The sequence below is a fragment of the Anabrus simplex genome, chromosome 6, assembly GCF_040414725.1.
Source record: "Anabrus simplex isolate iqAnaSimp1 chromosome 6, ASM4041472v1, whole genome shotgun sequence".
In the NCBI taxonomy this organism is placed as follows: domain Eukaryota; kingdom Metazoa; phylum Arthropoda; class Insecta; order Orthoptera; family Tettigoniidae; genus Anabrus; species Anabrus simplex.
In genome coordinates this window covers 343,592,295-343,614,151 of record NC_090270.1, presented here as the reverse complement: position 1 = coordinate 343,614,151, position 21,857 = coordinate 343,592,295, and the positions used below count along the sequence as shown (strand labels likewise).

General features: G+C 40.3%; 2 protein-coding genes across 3 annotated transcripts in view; one reads left to right on the top strand and one right to left on the bottom strand.

The window, feature by feature from the left end:
* Plod (procollagen lysyl hydroxylase) overlaps nucleotides 1–21,857 on the bottom strand; it is a 243,681-nt gene that overhangs the window by 150,760 nt on the left and 71,064 nt on the right. For both annotated transcript variants that reach the window (XM_067148905.2, XM_067148906.2), the window contains one exon: nucleotides 3,326–3,414. In XM_067148905.2, the coding sequence (XP_067005006.2) occupies nucleotides 3,326–3,414 (89 nt within the window). The remainder of the gene's footprint in view (nucleotides 1–3,325; nucleotides 3,415–21,857) is intronic.
* Gbeta76C (guanine nucleotide-binding protein subunit beta-2) overlaps nucleotides 5,021–21,857 on the top strand; it is a 211,895-nt gene continuing 195,058 nt past the window's right edge. The window contains exon 1 of the mRNA XM_067148912.2: nucleotides 5,021–5,138. The gene's annotated coding sequence lies outside the window, so the exon portion shown is untranslated. The remainder of the gene's footprint in view (nucleotides 5,139–21,857) is intronic.

The following is a 21,857-nucleotide window of genomic DNA, read 5'->3' as shown; positions in this document are numbered from 1 at the left end:
CAAGAGTCAATCAACTGGTAACAGAACATCATTACACTCATCTTCAAAAAGAAGAGAAGTCGTGCCAAGTGCCTAGTACTGCACACAACTATTATCTCCTCCCTTCAGATCTTCTGATATCGTCCCTGCTCTGGCAAACTAGCGAAACTGACAAACTAAGGAATCTGTAGTTCTGAAGTTCTGGTCTAGATTTTGTTATTTATATATTGTCTACCCTCTGACAAAGTCTCACATCTGCAGCTCATTCTGTATGCCTAACACATAAAACCAGTAATTAAATATAAAAATTGATTTGACATGAGTAATCACAACTTCTTTCAGCTCTCCTAACCTTATGACAATTTTCAGATTCGTTAGTTTGCCAGAGCAGGGACGATATGTGTTCATTACTTCCCGCGACAACCTTTACAACTGCTACTGCACAACGCTGGTCATTTGCTTTGTTCAACCACTACTGCCTCCCTCCGTGTAATTTATCTGGCTCACCCCAAGACTGTTTTGTCATAATTCTTTGTACTCTTGCATCATATCTTGCTCTACAGTTTTGAATGCACTTTCATTTCAACACCGACTCTCTTGTACTTCCGTATACAGATCATGAAAATCTGCTACCTTCAGATTTTTAATGTTTTTCACTTAAATGTTCCTTTTACATGGTGTTTGGAGAAAAACTGGAAAATATTGAGTTTAGCCTTAAAAATTCCACCGTTGAATGTAAATCTGTGAGACTTTTAGGAGTATATTTAGACAGTAAATTTTCTTGGGAAGCACATGTAAACAATTTAACTATTGAGATATGTACAGTTCTTTTTCTCCTATGCAAATTAAAAACATGTGTCAGTCATCACATGATTATTTCAGCATGCTTTACCTTTTTCCATTCCCACCTTCAGTATGGTGCTAAAAAAAATTGTTTTATACCAAAAGAAAGCAATTAGAATTTTAATGGGATTATAAAAGAGAGATAGCTGTGTAAATGCATTTTCCAAATTACATATAATGACTGCACCTAGCCTGTGTGTGTGTATATAAGTTATATAGTAATCTGTTATATGTCTAAGGATATTTGCAATATTATAAACAACATTTGGAAATGCATGAACATAATACCAGAAGTCACTCCGTGTTAGATTTAACTTCATTTAGATTAACCAAATGTATAAATAGCCACTTATATTTGCAATATAAGCTTTTTAATAAACTGCCAAATATTCTTGTGGAAGCATCAATAAGTAAATTTAAAACTACTCTTAAAACATGGATAACATCAAAGGTTTTTAATGATATAAATGATTTCTTTAATTCAGATTTTGGTGATCTTAAAATAAAGTGATTATATGAAATGATTATTTTGTACACGTGAACTGAATGACTAATAAAGAATCTTGAATCTTGTTTGTTCCATTATGTACACCTTGCACAGAAGTATAACAATTGGCTGCTTCTTGATACGAGTGCCATGTCGTCTACATACAGGACCACTCTGTGCCGATGTTGTCAACCACAAGGCTGAACGTCAGCAGATTTAACGGAGAACACCACGCTTTGCAGAAGACCAAAATGCCCCACTCCATCAGAAATTGTGAACAGTATTACAACATGAAGGTAAAGTGGGAATTCAAGAGGACAAGTTGGGGCAGATGTTTGTTTATGGGAGGAGGAATTAGGGATTGGAATAATTTACCAATGGAGAAATTTGCAGATTATGTTCTGATCTTGGGAGAAAATGAAGCAGAAGTACAGGAGAAATTAAATCTTTGAATGGCAAGTTTAAAGAATATGGACGAAATATCCGTAAAACAAAAACTGTTGAAATGACTATCAACAGGAAAGGAACAGATTCAAACATTTTCCTCGAGGGAACTCTACTGAAGTCTGTTTCTAATTTCAAATACCTTGGAAGTATCATTTCAAAAGAAAATACAGTAAACCAAGAAGACTTAGAAGGCTTCTCAATTTTATTTTCAAGTGAGAAATCTACTCTGGGATGATAAAATATAGAAAACAAAACTGACCATGTTTTATACCTACTTCATTCCAATTCTCACATATGGACTCGAAACACGTACCCTACATAACGAGCAAGTAGTAAAATCCAGTCAACAGAAATGAAATTCATCAGAACAATGAACCAAAAGACCAGGAAGGAAGCAAACAAGAAGTAGGTGACAATGGTTTGGACATGGAACAAGAACAGCAAGGGGCGAGGCCAGTTGGAGACCAAGGAATAACTGGACAGACACAGTGAAATCGAAGGTCAGCAAGAAAAAAGCCAAGTGGGAGGACATAGAGGAAAAGAAACTATACTTTGACAAAAAGAAGTAGCAAGCGCTTGTACACCACATCCAGGAAACTGGAGCTAGAAAATTATGATGACGAGATATTCAATAAATTTCTAACTGCTTTGAAAAATTTATTTTTAAAAAATAGGTGAACTGATACATCTTCCATCTGGACAACAGCCCTAAATGCACATCTGTAGTGACAGAGTGCAACAGTACGGGGATGGCGATTGGAACCAAACTGAGGCTAGAAAGTGCCACTCAACATTTTATACTTTTCATATTTTGTAGCTAACAGAGAGTTCTGACAAAGGAACATTCAAATAATTCATAACATAATGTGAACTTCTAGTCCATTTCTACACATTCAAGCTCTTCAGGCCCAGTAGTTCACCCCAGCGTAGCAGTAGACACCGGCTAGTGAGCCTTCTGGAAGCAGTGACTGTGCACTAGGGGAAGTATATACCTCCACTTGTGTAACTAGCTGACTTTCGATTACTTCTGGCAACTTAACTTTTGACATTTCTACACATATCTGGAAAGTTGTCCAATAATCCAGAATGCAACATACGGTATGTTAAATAGAGGGAAAAAGATTAAGAGTAAGTCGCAGAGTATATGTCCTTCAACTTTGCGCAACCTGGGCAAGAGGGCCCACACAACACTGTCTGAGGGCGTCGCTCTGCAGGACAAAGTGTGCAATGAGCATGTCCAAGGATCTTTCAAAGTTGTGCCCATCAGTGACAAGATGGAGGAAAAACAGCTCCGGTGGTACGGTCATGTCAGCACCATTTAGTACAGAAAGCTCTCTCCATCGAAGAGCCGAAGAGAGGAAGAGGGTGTCCTAAGGCAGCTGCTGAGGCTCTCCAACTAAGATGAGCCAACCCTGAGTGAGACTGGGAGTGCCCGTTTTATGGATACTGTACATATACGGCCAGACAAGAAGAAATAAATGTTAACTTCACTTAACTCTTAGCATCAAGAATATTCTGCATCTTGACTATAAATGAAGTAACCCTAGGAAGTGAGGTAACGTAAAATACCTTGACAGGAATGTTGTATACATTTGCAGAACGAATGAATCTTTGGAAGCCATCTGTTTGGTTGGTGGCGACTGTTACCAGAAGGAAATCTGAAACAAAAAATGCACAATACCATATTAAAAATCACTGTAATCTCTATTTTTGTTAATAGTACCAACAATCCATTATTTCTGTCAGTAGAAGCAAGAAAATGAAATTGTACCATGTACTTAAAAGGTAGATAAACCATCTTCTCAATGAAAGTCTCTAGTGATATAAAATAAATCACAGTATCTGTACTAATTAAAATCATGCCAACTTGAGACATAACACAGCTAGGAAATACTCATTATACAACTCTGTATACTCCTGAGTTGACAGTTGTTCATTTCTCACTAAGGCAGATTCATTAATAAAATATATGCTACCAGTATAGGTTACTGTTGAGAAGTCACATGACCACTCTTCTTTTAAAATGGTTGCCACAGAATGGGTGAGGGAAAGGGAACAGGAACCTGTAGTCCGAAAATTTGGTAAATGTTAAAACGGCTCGAATGCTGCTAGGCTGCTTATGTATTCGAAAGTATTTGGCTTGGTCAGCACAGTTTTATGAGAACAAATCAGGAAAGCCTAAGAGCCAAGGCAGTATTTTTACACTTCCTGTAGTTGGGAAAGTCTTGAAGGTCATGCCAACCCCCACATCTCCAAACTGCTTTAAATTTTAGCAGGATTGCTACAATTAAAAAGAATACAATTCTATTTGGAGTGCAAATATTTTTAAACTACATTTTTCCAGTTATGTCTGTATGTAAAGATGTTCTATCGATGACAAACATTTGAAAAACTGGAATGAGAATAACAAAATAGGAAATATGAGAAAGTCTCTTTTTAAAATTTCAATTTCATAATAACTACAAAGAGATCAGCAGAAGGGTATAAGTGGGAAAAATATGTTCTACCAGAATGTAAGGAACTTTGTGCAGATCAGAGAAGTTCCTATGAAATGTAAAGAGATAAAGTACAAGCTGTACTACAGTATATCCCTATATTAACATATGTATCAGAGACTTGGACACAAACAGCAAGAGATGAGAGTAAAATTCAGTTCCTGAGGATTGTGGTAGGGATGACAAGGAGAGACAGAGTAAGGAATGTTGAAGTTTTAAAAGAAATAGGGGTAGGAAAACTGAGTGGTAAGATGGAGAAGAATAAATTAAGATGGTTTGGACATGTTATGAGGAAGGAAGAGGGAAGTATACCAAAACAAATGTTGGAGGCTAAGATAGAAGGAAAGAGGGCAAGAGGGAGGCCCAGAACAAGATGGATGGACTCTGTCAAGAACAGTATAAGAAAAAAGAAAAAAAAGACTGGAATGGAATACAATGACTGAAGAGGAGTGGTGGAAGGAGAAGCAACTGTGGAGAAGTGCCTTCAATACCCTACCTGGCATGAGCTGGTTAAGGGGAAATAAAAATGATAAGACAGGTGCTAAACCAAAATAGCAGAGACATTAAGTTACATATGCAGTTTCCACATCATATTATTACACTTTGCATTTGCTGGCTGCACATTGCCATTTGTTATGTGGTTAGTTCTAAATATTCCATATACACCAGTAGAGCATTGTTAACAAAAAGTAAACAGTGATAAGAAATTATCTGATCCCTTACCACAGATATGCAAAGCACGTTAGCTAAAATATTGATCAGGAAGAGTTGGTGTTTGAGCCAGTACACAACTTAACACCAACAGACTATACTCTGCATATTAAATCAACTATCTAAACAAATGGTAACTTCTGAAGAGTGGGCTTGACATATATCCTGAGGGTCTGGTAAGTGACAAAGCAATTCATATGTAGCTACTAAGGAAAATAAATACAAGTCCTAGAGCTTTCAAGTCAGACTTGTGTCCCATTTTATATTTAGAATTATAGTAACACCGTTCAGGTAATAAAAATTACAGAAGCCATTCTTGAGTACATATTAGTAATTTGATATAGGCTGACATGACAAGTGGAGCTGCAGTTTGATGCTAATTGTCAGAATGACTCTTCTTATACCTTACATTATCATGACCGTTTCATGCAAATTACAGCATTTGCCTACCCAAAATATAGTGCTTCACTACCAATCCCAGAACAGGTTTGCGCACTATTCTGTTCAACAATCAAAACATCAACCAACTCAAGAATATCCCTGAAACATAAGGAAATCAAATTTTCTACCTTGATCTGTTTCATCCCATAAAAATTCTCAGTTAAAATAAAACAGGAACAACATGGGAGAGTGAGGTTTGTCATCCTTTTATTTTTCTCTTTTCGCATGATTAATATCTATACATATTAAAAAACAAAGCTCCTGCTAGGTGACTGTCTGATTTTGTGTGGGCTAATGTTCAGAACCACCATACAAGACCTGATGTGGTATTCACTGTTTTAAGGAAGATTTAAGTGCATTAAACATTAATCTACAACAAAAAGGACCCAAGCAGTGGACATTTTAGTGAAGTTAAGTCAAAGAAAGAAAAAAAAACCAGCCATTCAAGCACTTTAAGAAGAAATGTTGAGTACAAAATGCTCTACAGAATAGCCCATGGCATAAACACATCCATAAAAGGCTGCCCTCAAATAGATTTTTATGTTATAATTTGCAGTAAATAATAAAACTTAAAATTAGAAACGATATTTATGATTAGTATATGACAGTTCTAGAGATTAGCATCATCATCTCGATAAAAGGGCGGGAATAGTTCAACTATCGCATGGGGAGAAAGGAGCAAGCTGACAAACGACTGGAAGGCCTTGAAAAACATCACACTGAACTATGAACAATAGCTTTAAAAAAAATATGAGCACATGGTAATGTTGAAGTTGCTCCCAGAAACAACTGAACCTATTGATAGAGGGTGAAGCCAACCTCCACAGACGGAGGTTGTTCAGGGACCCATGGTCTCCGGTGGCTCATTACAGATTTGTTTGGTTTGGTACCCCGATCATACTTGTTTCTGTGAAAATACCGTCATATGCAATAACCAAAATGTACAACATAAAATGCAACAACCCTCAGACGAAACAATCACACTTCTGTCACAGTGCATTCAATTTGTTCTGTCAGATTTCTGTACAGTACAGTACGTAACAAATACAGAACTATTTCCCTTCCAGGTATTGCTCAAAATGTCGACCACCATTGATCACGGCATTGTTCGCTTCTGGCACATTAAAGAACTCCTGCAGGACAAGATTCAGACACCCCGGCATTTGTCAAGAAATAGCATTTATTATTTTCAGTGCAATACAGGTACAAAGCTAACTGGGGCAAAAAATCAAACTAAATGCAATTACTCTTTAAGGAGTAAATACTTATACCAATAGGCTATACTCAGAAGTTGTCCCTGTACTACCTCCGACAGTTTGTCGGTGGAGTTTGGCTTCACCCTGTAGATATGTCTGTTGTGGTACCTATCCAAAGGGTTAGTATCTCCACAGGAAGTGAATTAAATAAATAAAATTAAGTCTGATAAAATATTACATGTGAGGAACGTTCATTCTTTGAGTGACCGTACATACATCAGGAGGAAAACAACCAATGTTGTCTGCAAGGAAATTTTATAACGCATGTTACCATAAATTTAAAATTGGGGCTAACTAAAGCCGGGATGGAGCCTGCCGGGTGGTCATAATCATTAAGGCGTGAAGTCTACATGCTCTGACACTGTGGCTAGCTATTCAAGTCCCATTGGTGAAATTAAAAAATCAGCATTAGAATGTTGACCAGCAGTGTACAAGTGGTATCACTAAATTGCGCGCCAACAGCCTGGATTAAATTCCAAAGATATGGAGTGAGGGCATTTGATGCTGTTGATAGTGATTTGTCTGTTGGATGGGGACATTAAGCCTTGAACAGATAGATCTCTTGGTGTTATTCGACAGTAGGACAGTGCCGACACAAGCCACTGGAAGTGGGGGCAAGCTAACAAAGAAAAAAAAACACACACACACACAGTTCAAAAAAATTAGGGGAACACGTTTTTGAACATATGCCATGCTCCACAAAACAATACCTCACACCCAGGTATATTACCAACTAAACCTTTATTCTTTACCGTTGAAGTGTACAAAAGAACATCGATGGATTCGTGTTCATTTTCAGAACACAAACGGAAATGTCCAAATAGGGGTGAAAACAAAGTGATAACAGTCCTCCATGGTGGATTTTTATCACAGTTGGAAAGTTTCAGTATGGTGTATGTCCTCCACAAGCATTTATCACAGCTTGGCACCTACCTGGCATGCTCTGTATAAGTTGACGGAGGTCAAGTTGCAGCAGGTCCAATTCTTCAATAAGAGCCTGTTCAAAGTCTTAGAGAGTCTGTGGTGGAACAAGGCCCACGAACACTTCTGTCAAGCCTATCCCACACATGCTCAATGGGATTAAGGCCGGGACTCGCTGCTGACCATTCCATTTCTTGAATGTCCAGTTCTTGCAAGACAGCTCTGATGATGTGCGCTATATAAGCCCTGGCATTGTCATGCACGAGTACAAATTCAGGGCCAGCACCGTATGCAGCAACCAACACATGCTGTAGCAGTATCTGCTCGATGTACCCCGCAGCGATAAGATTACCACGGACGACGACGCAAGAACCATACGGCCATCAATACTGATGCCACCCCACACCATCATGAAACCTTGTCTGAATCTGTCACCTTCCTGGACAATATTTGGCATGTACTGCTCACAACGGTGTCTCCATACATGTTGACGTCCATCACGGTGTGTCAGGGGAAATCTGGACTCGTCTGTGAACAACACAGGTCTCCACTGGTGAAGTTGCCAGTTGACGTGGGTACGGGCAACAGAAGGTGAGCTGCGCCATGCTGCTGCGTTAAACGGGGCACTCAAACAGGACGTCTGGATCGTAAGGACACTTCCCTTAACCTGTTCCTTACTGTCTGGTCAGACACCGTGACTCCAGTGAACCTCCTGAGGTCTTGTTGCAGTTCTCTGGCAGTTGCTGAACGACACCGCAATGCACAGATGGTCAGATATCGGTCATCCTGTGGGGTTGCCATGCATCCATGACCTTGTCCAACCCTCCTTGTGAACTGGTCTGTCTTACTGTAGCGATTCCACAAGCGGTGAATAACTGACAGAGAGACATTGAGATCCATCCTTCCTGGATTAAAGTGACGGCCCTTGCATCTTGAACCTCGTTAAGATGTCTCATGGGATGTGCTGGTTGACGTACAATGTGCTCAGATGACCGCAGTAGACTGTGTACCTCACGACACAAAGGCGCACCACTATTCACTTTGTTTTGAGGGGTCACCTGACAGTTTAATGCATCGCTACACCTACAGATTGAGTATAACTTCGATTTGACTTACCCTGAGTAGCTAACGTCTCAAGGTATGTTGTACGACCATTGGAACCCCATCTACCAAATTAACGTTCACATACCAGATGTTACAAAACATGTTCCCCTAATTTTTTTTAACTGTGTATGTGTATATGTATATATATAGTGAGGGGGGTCAGTGACCAAGAGTGCAGCTGAAAATTTTAGACCCCCACTTTTTTTTAATGCGTGCTTTGTATGTATGTTCAGTCCGTCAGCGATTTCGGTGGTGGGATCCTCAACAGCTCTGCCATCAGCTGTCATAGATGGCCTAGGCATCACTGAAGAGACATACTAGGGATATGAGGAGTGAGGTAGTTTCCCGTTGCTTGCCTCACCGACCCAGAGTTGCTATTACATATCAGTCTGCCAAGTCCACTGAAATGCATACACCTACTGACCCTATGAGCAACATTTTCACACCATTCATAGCACGGACTGGCTGCATAAAGATTGGCATTACTGGCATCGCTCATACCTCAGTCACTTTCATATTGTCAAAGCCAGGGATAAGACAGAGACAGGTCAATGAAAGTAACAAAATTGCTCTAGCCTATACCAGAAGACATAGTGCACTGTAAACACTAGGTCCTGCCAGCAAAGCCGTATGTGTACTTTAGTCAAGCATATTTAACGGTAAGTCGGCGCTTTCTGTCTGTTTCCTTCACTTATCACAGAGGAGATGGATAGATATAATAAAAATGTTTTCTAAAAGCTCTAAAAGATATTGTTTTCCATTATTTGAAACAAATTGCTTGAGGGTTTGTGTATAATGGATGACTATGTTTGCATTTTAATTTAAAACGTGTATGTGGGGTATTCAGCCCAAAGGCTGATTTGATCCTCCACAGCTCCACCAAATGCTAGCAGACAGCCTAGGCATCACTGAAGAGGCATACTAGGGAAATGAGTGAGGTAGTTTCCTCACCAAGCCAGAAGCTGCTATTGCATATCAGTCTGCCAAGCCCACTGAAATGCACGCACCAACCAACCCTATGAGTGATACATTCATAACAGGGACTGGCTGCATAAGGAATGGTATTACTAGCATCGCTCATACCTCAGTCATTTTCATATTGTCAAAGCCAAGGATGAGACAGACAGGGCATGAAAGTAAAAAAGAGCGCTAGCCCACACCAGAAGACATAGCGCACTGTAAACACTACATCTTGCCAGCAAGGGCTCAATTTAAAACAGACGGTATGTCATTTAAATATAATTAACCTGCTACCTAATAAACGCCAAGTTTGAACTCTTTGATGCTAGTGCACCTAAATGCCAGAGTTCTTGGCTGAATGGTCAACGTATTAACCTTCAGTTCAGATTCCTGGGTTCAATTCCTGGCCGGGATGGAAGTTTTAGCAACATCTGGTTAATTCCTCTGGCTCAAGGACTGGACTTTTGTTTTTCTGTTAACACACGTAACACATAACTCTACCAATGAACACAGAATCTTGCAATAGTGAATACATACGTCCACGTACGTATGGTGTCGGGAAGAGCATCCTGACGTTAAACTGAGCAAAGTCTACACGTGCAACACAGATCACATTCACGCCCCCCCTCCAATAATGTGTGGGGAAAGTGGTGTGAAAGAATTAGAAGACATACAGAACTGAATTTCACCCCTTTGACCAAAGGGATTGGGCAAGAGGTATTTTTCACTGTGATCAACTTCCACAATTTTTGGATGTGTGCTGGAGCCAGTGGAAGAAATTACACAAAATTCAATAGAAAAGGACAGAATTAGAGAGCTGAAGGTATGTTATAATTCAGTGACGACAATGTTAAGCGCCGTTGCCAACTACAGTATACACCCAGCAAGTAGGTTAAGCGGTACGGATCGTGAAGCTGTATGTTATTTTCCTACTGGTTTAACGTCACACGACTACGTCGAAGGTTTTCGGCAACGCAAGGATAGGAAAGGGGTAGGATTGGGAAGGAAGCGGCCGCGTGACCTTAATGAAGGTATAGACACAGCATTTGCCTGGTGTGGAAATAGGAAAGCACAGAAAACCATCTTAAGGACTGCCGACGGTGGGATTCGAAACCATGATCTCCCGAATGCAAGCTCTCAGCTACGCGACCCTAAGCGCACGGGAAACTTTCTCGGTAAGCTGTAAGTTTGCGCTCTCGAGATACTCATTTTCACACCAGGCTAGTTCCAAGGCACTACCTTAACTAAGGCCTGGGTCGCTATTTTCGCAGTCTTAGCCCTTTCCTAGCCTATCGTCACCGAAAACACGCGCGCGCGAGAGAGAGATTAAACCGCTAAAAACAAAAGAACACGCAGAGACAGGTGTTCGAGGTCTACCACACCCGTCATTTTGACCATCATGACAGACTTCCAATATTGTAGGCTGTCCGCAAAATTCCTTGAACAGAAAATTATTTGTCGGTCTCACTGCTATTAAGTCTGGCTCCATGACTAAATGGTTAGCATTCTGGCCTTTTTTCCAGATGGTCCCGGGTTCGCTTTCCGGTCGGGTCGGGGATTTTAACCTTAATTGGTTAATTCGTCTGCCTCGTCTTCATCATTAAAAATCATCCTAGGTAGGTGCTCCTGCACTAGTCTACTAGTAAAAGACCTGCATCAGGCCTCTCCGGAGGCCATATGCCATTATTATTATTATTATTATTATTATTATTATTATTATTTCTTCGTTTCGGCCAACTAGGGACCACGTCAGTTCAACAGTCTCCTTTTTCGAGCTTTAACTGCCACCCAGTTCTCCTGTATTCGTCTCCGGTGTTCTTTTCTCTCTTCGGTCCACGCCTTTCCTTTCTTCAGCTTCGGCTTTTCCTGGAAACCTTTGTGTGTACGTAGTTTTTCCTTCAGCAGAACACGCTCCTGGATATCTTTAGGAGAAATTTCCATCTCTCGTAGATCTTTCTCAACTTCTGTGAACCATGCCCCTTTGGTTTTCTTATCTTGAAAGTACATTAATATCCGTTTAGATATCCTGGCTGGGCTCATTCCTGTCACGTGGCTATAATAGGCAATCCTTTTTCGAACTGTGTCACTTATCTTCTCCACGTGCTTGTATAATTCGTGGTTGTGACGCCTTATGTACTCGCTGTTTTCTTTGATGGGACCTAGGATTTTTCTGAAAATATTATTATTATTATTATTATTATTATTATTATTATTATTATTATTATTATTATTATTATTATTATTATTATTATTACTGCAATTAACAACTACTTAGATTACTTCTTCCCCTTTAGCTCCCAAGCCATTCGAAGTCTAATTTCAAAATTATGGGCTAGTTGGACTAGGAAACAACGTGTATTACTGTGCATCACTTTCGTTTAGCCTAGAATCCATCATCTCACAGTACCAACGTGCTGACCTACTAAAAAGCCTAAGTCACTTATACTCGGAAACAAGGAGCACAGTTAAAATTTGTGTGACAAACTCAATCAGGGGAGCCACGGTTGAGTGATCAGACGCGAGGCGGTTCAACAACCACAGCAAAATCTCTCCATCACTGTTTTCCACTCGATTGCATCGGTTTCGCTCCACTTTCTTCCCGATACAATGCAATCACTATTACTGACAAACCGCCAGCGTTTTCTCTTTTAGGCATGCTTAGTTTGGGACACTTAAGAGCTACAAAATAGATCTTTACTATTGTAGGGTGGAAAGAATCAAGCATTATGAACAAACAAGCCGTTTCAAAACTACAGTCCTTCAATTATAATGTTATTGGTTTTACGTCTAGCTAACTACTTCTACGATTTTCGGAGACTCCGAGGTACAGTAATTCTATGCTGCAGGAGTTCTATTACGTGCCTACACGACACCGACACGAGGTTGACTTATCTGAACATTTCAATTACCACTGGACTGAGCCGGAATTGAACCCGCTAACTTGGGATCGGACGGCCAACGCTCCACCGTCTGAGTCACTCAGCCCGGCTCAAATATTTAAAATAAGAAGAGTGCACTTACAGGTTACTATTAGACTAACGATAGCTAAGTTTTAATTTAGTAAATAAACATTAATTTATAACGCCTGTTAGACAAGGCTGTAATCTTTCACCTTTGCTGTTCGTACTTTACAGTACATGGATCATCTGCTGAAAGGTATAAAATGGCAGGGAGGGATTCAGTTAGGTGGAAATGTAGTAAGCAGTTTGGCCTATGCTGACGACTTGGTCTTAATGGCAGACTGTGCCGAAAGCCTGCAGTCTAATATCTTGGAACTTGAAAATAGGTGAAATGGGTATGGTATGAAAATTAGCCTCTCGAAGACTAAACTGATGTCAGTAGGTAAGAAATTCAAGAGAACTGAATGTCAGATTGGTGATACAAAGCTAGAACAGGTCGATAATTTCAAGTATTTAGATTGTGTGTTCTCCTAGGATGGTAATATAGTAAGTGAGATTGAATCAAGGTGTCGTAAAGCTAATGCAGTGAGCTCGCAGTTGCGATCAGCAGTATTCTGTAAGAAGGAAGTCAGCTCCCAGATGAAACTATCTTTAAATCGGTCTGTTTTCAGACCAACATTGCTTTACGGGAGTGAAAGCTGGGTGGGCTCAGGATATCTTATTCATAAGTTAGAAGTAACAGACATGAAAGTAGCAAGAATGATTGCTGGTACAAACAGGTGGGAACAATGGCAGGAGGGTACTCGGAATGAGGAGATAAAGGCTAATTTAGGAATGAACTCGATGGATGAAGCTGTACGCACAAACCGGCTTCGGTGGTGGGGTCATATGAGGCGAATGGAGGAGGATAGGTTACCTAGGAGAATAATGGACTCTGCTATGGAGGGTAAGAGAAGTAGAGGTAGACCAAGACGATGGTTAGACTCTGTTTCTAACGATTTAAAGATCTAAAGATAAGAGGTATAGAACTAAATGAGGCCACAACACTAGTTGCAAGTCGAGGATTGTGGCGACGTTTAGTAAATTGTCAGAGGCTTGCAGACTGAACGTTGAAAGGCATAACAGTCTATAATGATAATGTACGTATGTATGTACATCAATTTATTGCCAGAAACTAAGTGTTAGACGTAATGAAATTAATAGGAAAATACCACAAGAATAATTCATTAGAAACATAATCAACAAAATCAAATTTTTTGAGGACAAACCACCTAAAAAGAAGCTCAACCGGATAATCTCTGAGGAGGAGAGAAAAATACGAAGCGAGAGAATGAAAAGGTTCTGGGAAGAGAAGAGAAGAAAGGCCAACAAGCCTTAAGTTCTATGCGGTCCACAGTTGGCCAAATTCGCAAGAAGAAGAAGAAGAAGAAGAATTCATTAAGAGAATAGGTGAATTGTACCGAACTCTACATAAGATTAATCAGACAGAAAAAAAAAAAATGGAAGGGATCCAACACTTCGAAAAATGAAAGTATCGGCCAAAGAAAGACAAGGCCATGAAGGGCGTGAAAATGAAAGACTCCCTAAGACCGTAAGCCTCGACACCTAATACCGTCGGGGCCGAACCATAGGGTTAACCACGGGAGGTCGGATAGGATATATGAAAGTGAGGCGCCTGACAAAAGTGGAAGCAATGCCAGAACTCAGCTAAGGGCCCCGTTGTCGCCAATCCATGCTCCCAAGTTAAGAGCCCCTGGAGCCCTCTTCAGTACCCTCTTACGACAGGCAGGGGTTACTATGGGTGTTAGTTTACCGCCCCCACACACAGGAGTGTCACTAAGAGATACTGCACATTAAAAACACGTATTTTAACTATACAATGCTTTACCTTCGCCAAAGGCCAGGTTGTAACCTATGAAATCAAACAGGAAAGAATGACCGAGTCGTTCACAACTTATGCCGGAGAATCTTTTATTGCAAAACGCCGAACTCGTCGCACAACAGCCCATTAGGACGTTTCAGCGGGACGATATCCTCAGTTTTATTGCCGAGCTCTTTTTTTTCTTTTTTCTCCCCCCCCCCCCCCACACACACAAGTTGCTTTACGTCGTACCGACAGACAGGTCTTATGGCGACGATGAGGCAGAAAAGGGTTAGGAATGGGAAGGAAGTAGCCGTGGCCTTAATTTAGGTACAGCCCCAGCATTTGCCTGGTGAGAAAATGGGAAACCACGAAAAAGTCCGGCTCCATGGCTAAATGGTTAGCGTGCTGGCCTTTGGTCATAGGGCCCCGAGTTCGATTCCCGGTAGGGTCGGGAATTTCAACCATCATTGGTTAATTCCGCTGGCACGAGGGCTGGGTGTATGTGCCATCTTCATCATTTCATCCTCATCACGACGCGCAGGTCGCCTACGGGAGTCACATCAAAAGACCTCCATCTAGTGAGCCGAACTTGTCCTCGGACACTCCCGGCACTAAAAGCCATACGCCATTTCATTACCACGGAAAACCATCTTCAGGGCTGCCGAAAATGGGTTTCGAACCCACTATCTCCCGAATACTGGATACTGGCCGCACTAAGCTGAGCTTTCTTGACCGGGTCGTCTGCCTTTCGCACCAGAAGGCTCCTGAGTTGGTCTCATGGGGTTGAGTGAACTGCATTCCAGCCCTCAGTCTAGAATTAAAATTGTGGACTGGCCGGGAATCGAACAGGACCCCGGCGCAGATAGGTATTATGGTGATGATGGAATAGGAAAAGGATAGGAGTGAAAATAAAGCGACCGTGGCCTTAAGGTACAAACCCAACATTTGTCTGCTGTGAAAATGGTAAACCACGGGAAAACATCTTCAGAGCTGCCAACAGTCGGGTTCGAAGCCACTATCTCCCTAATGCAAGCTCACAGGTGATAGTGGCGATTATTGTTTTAAGAGGAAGTACAACTAAGCAACTATCCTCTTATATAATACTAATCAGAAGGAAAAAATGGAAGGGATCCGACGCTTCGAAAAATGAAGGTATCGGCCAAAGTAAGACAAGAGCGTGAAAATGAAAGACTTCCTAGGCCTCGGAAACCTAATAGCTTCGGTGTCGGAAAAGAACAAGAGGTGACCAAGGAAGGTCGGATAGAATAGATGAAAGTGAGGAGACTGGCACAAGTGGAAGCAATACCAAGACTCAGCTAAGGGCCCCGTGGTTGCCAATACACGCTCCAAAGTTCAGAGCCCCTGAGCCTCTTTTAGTCGCCTCTTACAACAGACAGTGGATACCATGGGTGTTATTCTGCTGCCCCGCCCACAGAGGGACGCAAGCTCACAGCTGCGCGCCCCAACCTCACGGCCAATTTGGCCGGTATATAAAGGACTAAAGGTATCGCAAGTACCACAGCTGAAGGTGCAAAAAAGACAATGCCGATGTCGTAATGTTCAAAAGAAAACTTCAGTGAACTTACCGAGTGAGAAACTTTTGTTTTAAACAGAAGTATCAGAGAAATAGAAACTTTGCCAGATATCGTTCCACTTCCAAAAGATAAACAAAGGGACTATTTTATTGACGATGAAAATAAAGACTTTCTGCTGCAGAATTACTGCACAAGTAGCCATCAAACTGGTACAAGTAAACAGAGTTACCTCAGTTAGTTACTGTTATGATAACGAATAGGTCTATAGTACTTTTCCAAATTTTCAAATGAACATTTATCATCTCCTCGTGTCTATTGAGGTACCATAAGGATAAGAAATGAAACATATGAAGACAAGTGAGTGGGTGTTCTTACTCTAATATTTTCAGGATAAATCAAGATAATTATTATTCTTAAGGGTACAGTGTTTGTAGTGTAAATATGGAAATTTAATATTGTCCACATAAGTTTATATGTAAATATTCAGTAGAGTTTATGTACACATGTGGAGATGGAGACACTTCCGTGTATGTGGGGCCTGCCCTTTCTCCATCTACCACCCCTAAATTATACATGTACAATTTAAGGAAAATAAATAATAATAATAATAATAATAATAATAATAATAATAATAATAATAATAATAATAATAATAATAATAATAATAATAAACTTCATCTATTACATATTTAATATTTTAAACATCTTCGTTTTAAACCCTAAACAATCATTTTATTTTGCTGAATACCCTTAAACAAACTCTTTGACACTTAACAGTAGTTCCTTTAGCTTTTACACTCTACATACTTCGCACACTGAGAAGGAAGTGTCCAAATGTTTCTTTTTTCTTTTTTGAAAATATTCATACATTACTACAATCTAATATCCAGATTTGATTTTGTGTAAGGCACAGTTAACGTATAATCGGAATGATCTTCGAATAAAAATATCCAGGCAATCAAAATTTCGATGTACTGTACTGCGATAAGATCAAAGACTATCCCTTCAGAAGCACACCAGCAAAGTTCTATGATTTAGGAAACATGATGGGGTAAACAAACTATCCCCAAATACTCGCACTAAAGAAAAGATAGATGCGCCGCAGGGCCGGGGAAAGAAGTTCTAAAACATGTTTTACTGCGACCTACAGGAATAAACGAGTCGCTTACTAATGAATCTCAGCTCTTTACCTGACCTAAAGAACGCTTAATTTCATGCACAATGAGGCAGTAAAAGGGTATTCTTGCTCGTACCGTTACTAGTCAAATGAACTTCCAAGCCTGTCTTGGATGACAATCATATCATTCCTACATCCGTCCGGAGCCACAGAAGGTTACGCATCTCCGCCCACGAGCTGCGATAAAGTAACGCCAACACAATCCATCAGGAACACTCAGTAGCTATGGACAAGATCTCTACAACACAATACAAAGTGATCACGAATCATCTTTCAAGAGGGCCTTTTCTAAATCCTGTCGGGAAGAAGGTCGTCGTGAAGTTCACTTAGTATCATTAACCAGATGCAGGTTTTCTCTCTAAAAGTGCCCTTAACCGAGAAAAGCAAGCAAAGCCATCTCCACACAGGTTACGAAGGTCCTTGAAGGAGAGGAAGGTAAAGACTTCCATTACCCGTAACCTCGGCACTAAATAGGATAGAATGGTGAGCTCTACGCCCCACCGCCCACATGTTTCCACCTCCTGTCAGGAAATCGAACCAATGCCCCTCTAGGTGAACCAAGCACGCCTTCAACCGCATAGACTAGACAGCCCCTTCCTTAACGGAGAACTGTACGGTCTTATGGCGTATGCCATACCCATACCTCTAATCTCCAAGACCGAGCGAGTTGGCCGTGCGGTTAGGGGCGCCCAGCTGTGAGGTTGCATCCGGGAGATAGTGGGTTAGAACCCCATTGTTGGCAGCCCTGAAGATGGCTTTCCGTGGTTTCCCATTCTCACCCCAGTCAAATCCTGGGGCTGTATCTTAATTAAGGCCACGGCTGCTTCCTTCTCCCTCCTAGCCCTTCCCTGTCCCATCGTCGCTATAAGGCCTATCTGTATCAGTGCGACGTAAAGCCAATTGTTAAAAAATAATAACCGTCCTAGAGTTATAGTATAGCGCGTCTCTACCTTAGACTACAGTAGGTGGGCATCCCACCAATGTTTTTTCACAGCTCCTGTATAAGCTTGGATTTAGCTTCTTTGAGTAAGAATCGATCGATTCTACCTATCAAGATAAAGAGAATTAAAATATTAAACATGAAACAATATGACAATTGGGCAAGCCTAATGATTGCAATTACACCTGTTCTCTGGAACTCTTGGCAGGTGAACAGCATTCACGTGGGAAGCTGACCAGTGGAGGGAAGAGAGTGGAAAATCATTCAGTCGCCTTCTGGTCATCAGGGGAGAAGTCTTAACCACGATAACAAAACAACTTGCTGTACCGTACACAACAACAACGCAAAGTATGAGTTACAAGAAAACAAGGATGATATAGCTCATTGATAACATAGTGAACTAAGTATTACCTCAGAGAGTACAGTTATATAACAGAAAGAAACCTGCAGTATAACGAGAGCTCTAGAATGTATCTTGAGAGCATGTGGAACTCGAGTGGTATTTATTTTGACTATTTACCGGATAACTACAAAAATAAGTAAAGATTAATAAAAATAAAACAAATCGAATACACGTGTTTAGTCGTATAACCTAATCAGAGTATAAAAATTTCAGCGTGGAAATTTATCGTTTTATTTTTCCGTTTAAACTCTCTGGGACGCAGCCTGCCAATGTGTTGGATGTCTGCTTCATTAGAGTAAAGGTGCATCAACACAAATATGTTTTCATTAACTCGGTTAATAAACACACTGTTAATGAACAATGTTCATGAACATTTTTGTATGTTAATAAACACAGTAGCGTGTTCATTAACTTTTCGAGCATGCTGATTAACAAAAAAATTTCTTTAACTTTTGTGAACGAAACTTTTCATTATCTTTTCGTGTTTTCGTTAACATTTCGGTTCACACATGCACAAGGACGTAATTAAAGCACGAAGATTCGTAGCGCGGAATACGATTATTTATTTCTTTTAAAAATTGACTATCAAATCGCAAGCAAAAGTTCTAATATAGAGTACCTTTATGATATTCTTTTAGCTGTGTTCTAATGTAGTTTCATTTCCAGATTCGCTCCTCGCTGAACAATAACCCAACCTCCCATAATCGCTTGTATATCATCAAAATAATACTATCCTATAGAGTTTAAATGAAGATTTTCTTTATTTCGATGATGATGATTATGATTGTTACGGAGATATCCGTGGTAGTTAGAGGTGAAAGAAGGTGCGGGCTGGAATAGGTCTCAACTACAAAATTAAAGTTAATTTAAAACTTCAACAAAGGTTATAGTTTCGAAACTTAACAATGGTAACATAGAATTTGAAAACTTAACAAGTCAACAACAAGCCAAAATCAAATACAAAGAAATTACAAGTGTTAGGGGATAATTACAAGGTCTGGGCTTCGAGCCCCACAATCACAAATCTTGAGCTATTAACCCAACTTTACCCAGGGTACAAAATAGAACAAAGGGGCAGAAAACCCCACCATGCCAAGGAGCATTTGCTCCTAATTACAACGTTAAGCCTCCTAGAGGCACGCAGAGATCAAATTTAGGAAAGAGCAGACCCGCTCTCAATTTTACAAGCCTATCAAAGGCCACAAGAAACTTCACTCCAAATTGCCCTCAAGGCACAAATATAATGGTACAGGGGTACCACGTACCCAATCTACTGGGCCTTCACAGGAAGGAAAACAAAACGAGTTAAATAAATGGCCCAAAATACAAAATTGAATGGAGGCGATTACTTGCACTCCTACACTAAAGTTTTTTGTTTAAAAACCTATGTGGCGCTAGGCCGATAATATAGGGGCTAATCCCAAGCTAGATAGGTGAGCCGTATGAGAAAACTTTAATACATTAAGGAAGAGAAGAAACGGTTACGGAAACGTGGTCACGTTAATTTCAAAAATGAAGGTGAGCTCGAGAGGGTGAAGCACTCTCTATCCCCGCTTTACAGTAAAAGATATTGGTAGATTTTACATAGACAGAAAAGGAATTTACATTTTAAAGAGATGGGTTACATATTAAAGGATTCGAATCATCCCCGAGAGTAAAACTGTTGAGCTAGCAAGAAATAAAGAGGTTAACAGGCCATTACCTTGTTGAAGAACTGCTGCTTGGAGAAAGAGGCGCGTCCCGCCCCCTGCTACATATTCACACACTGAATTAGATGTTATATTAGTGGCACCGAGACAAGAAAATCAGCAGTTTTTATACCCTCGTGGAAAATTCGAGACCCTTCAGGAATGAGTAGACACCCCCTTTCGCTTTTATTGGATAGCTTAGGGCAACATATCTATGTCGAAGAAGACATACATGATTGGTTGGAAATAAATTAACGAAATTTGGGATTGGCTAAATTCAAAACAGGCGGATAGAAAGAATTAATGTTGCCAACCCAAAGATAACAGAACAAAATACAGTAAAAACAAAACTTATGAATACTAAATTTCTTCAGGAAAGTTCATTCCATTACACCAGAGTGTATTGCCATAGGTTTTTGTAGAGACATCTGTTAGAGAACGTCCACACTTCTTGATCAATTACGAACCAAAACACATCAAAATTCACACAGAGCCATCTTCGGAGGAACTGTTGAGTTAATACAGTTTTTTCAAGTTCAGGCTTTCTCCTGTAGAGGAGTTTCAATTGGCGCAACATTTGAATTAGCGGCGTGGAGGTGTACCGCCCGGTACAATGATTATTGTTGTTTAAAGGGGCCTAACATCGAGATCATCGGCCCCTAATGGTACGAAATGAGACGAAATGGAATGACAAATTAAAAGTCTAAAATTCTCCACTGACCAGAATTCAAAGCGTGAGAACGAAGAATGAATGGATGGACATGAATTTAAAACAATCAGTGGATGCGACCCGCAATGCTTTACATTCACACAAACTGACGTAAAAGAACAGGATTACTGACCAAGGGACTGCTGCTACAGCATAACACTGAAACGATAATGCTTGCAGTCTAAAGGGGGTCCAAAATCCAAGTTATCTGCCCCTCATTACGGTACTGATCGCTAGGAAAGTAGAACCATGGTATTTGTCCTGTTGCGTTACTAATCAAAAGTAGCAGATACTTGCGGTATTCCACACATTATTGTACTTCTCATAGGTTTTTCTTTATTTCGTACCTTTACCAATTCCTTTATATTGTCGTATAAAGCTTCAAACACCTCAGACACAATAACTGAAATTGCTTGTGTTGATACTCTAGACAAATAGGTATATAAGTGAAATGTCACCAGTTTCTGGGAATCTTTAAAGTTATAGCCTATCTATATAAAAAAAAATAGCAGGTCATTAGTGGAGCCGGCTTTCCGATAATCTGTATCATTACTTGCAATTTCAGATCTAATTACTGTCAGCAAGAACTGAAAGTCATGTGGGGGCATTCTCAAGAGAATTTTGAAAGCCTGCTGCATCATGAATTAAAGGTTCTGACATAAGTGTTCTTTCCTAACTTAATTCTACTCGCCTTTCCAGTATTTTTCTTTGCCACACTTCGCGTCTGCGCTTTTGTCTGATTGTACTCACTAAAATAATGAAAGCTGCAGCTGTATTTTCTTCTTCCTGACCCTATCAACTGTAACCTCACAAAAAGCTATTTTGGTGTGGACTAACCATAACAGAGTTACGTCCTATTTACTCTGCGCTCTGTGGTCAAATGTACCACTGAAGCATTGAAGACAACTGATGCTTAGCCCAAAGAAGCCACAAAGAGGTTTCAATGCACTGTTCTAATGGGATGAAATGGCGTATGGCTTTTAATGCCGGGGGAATC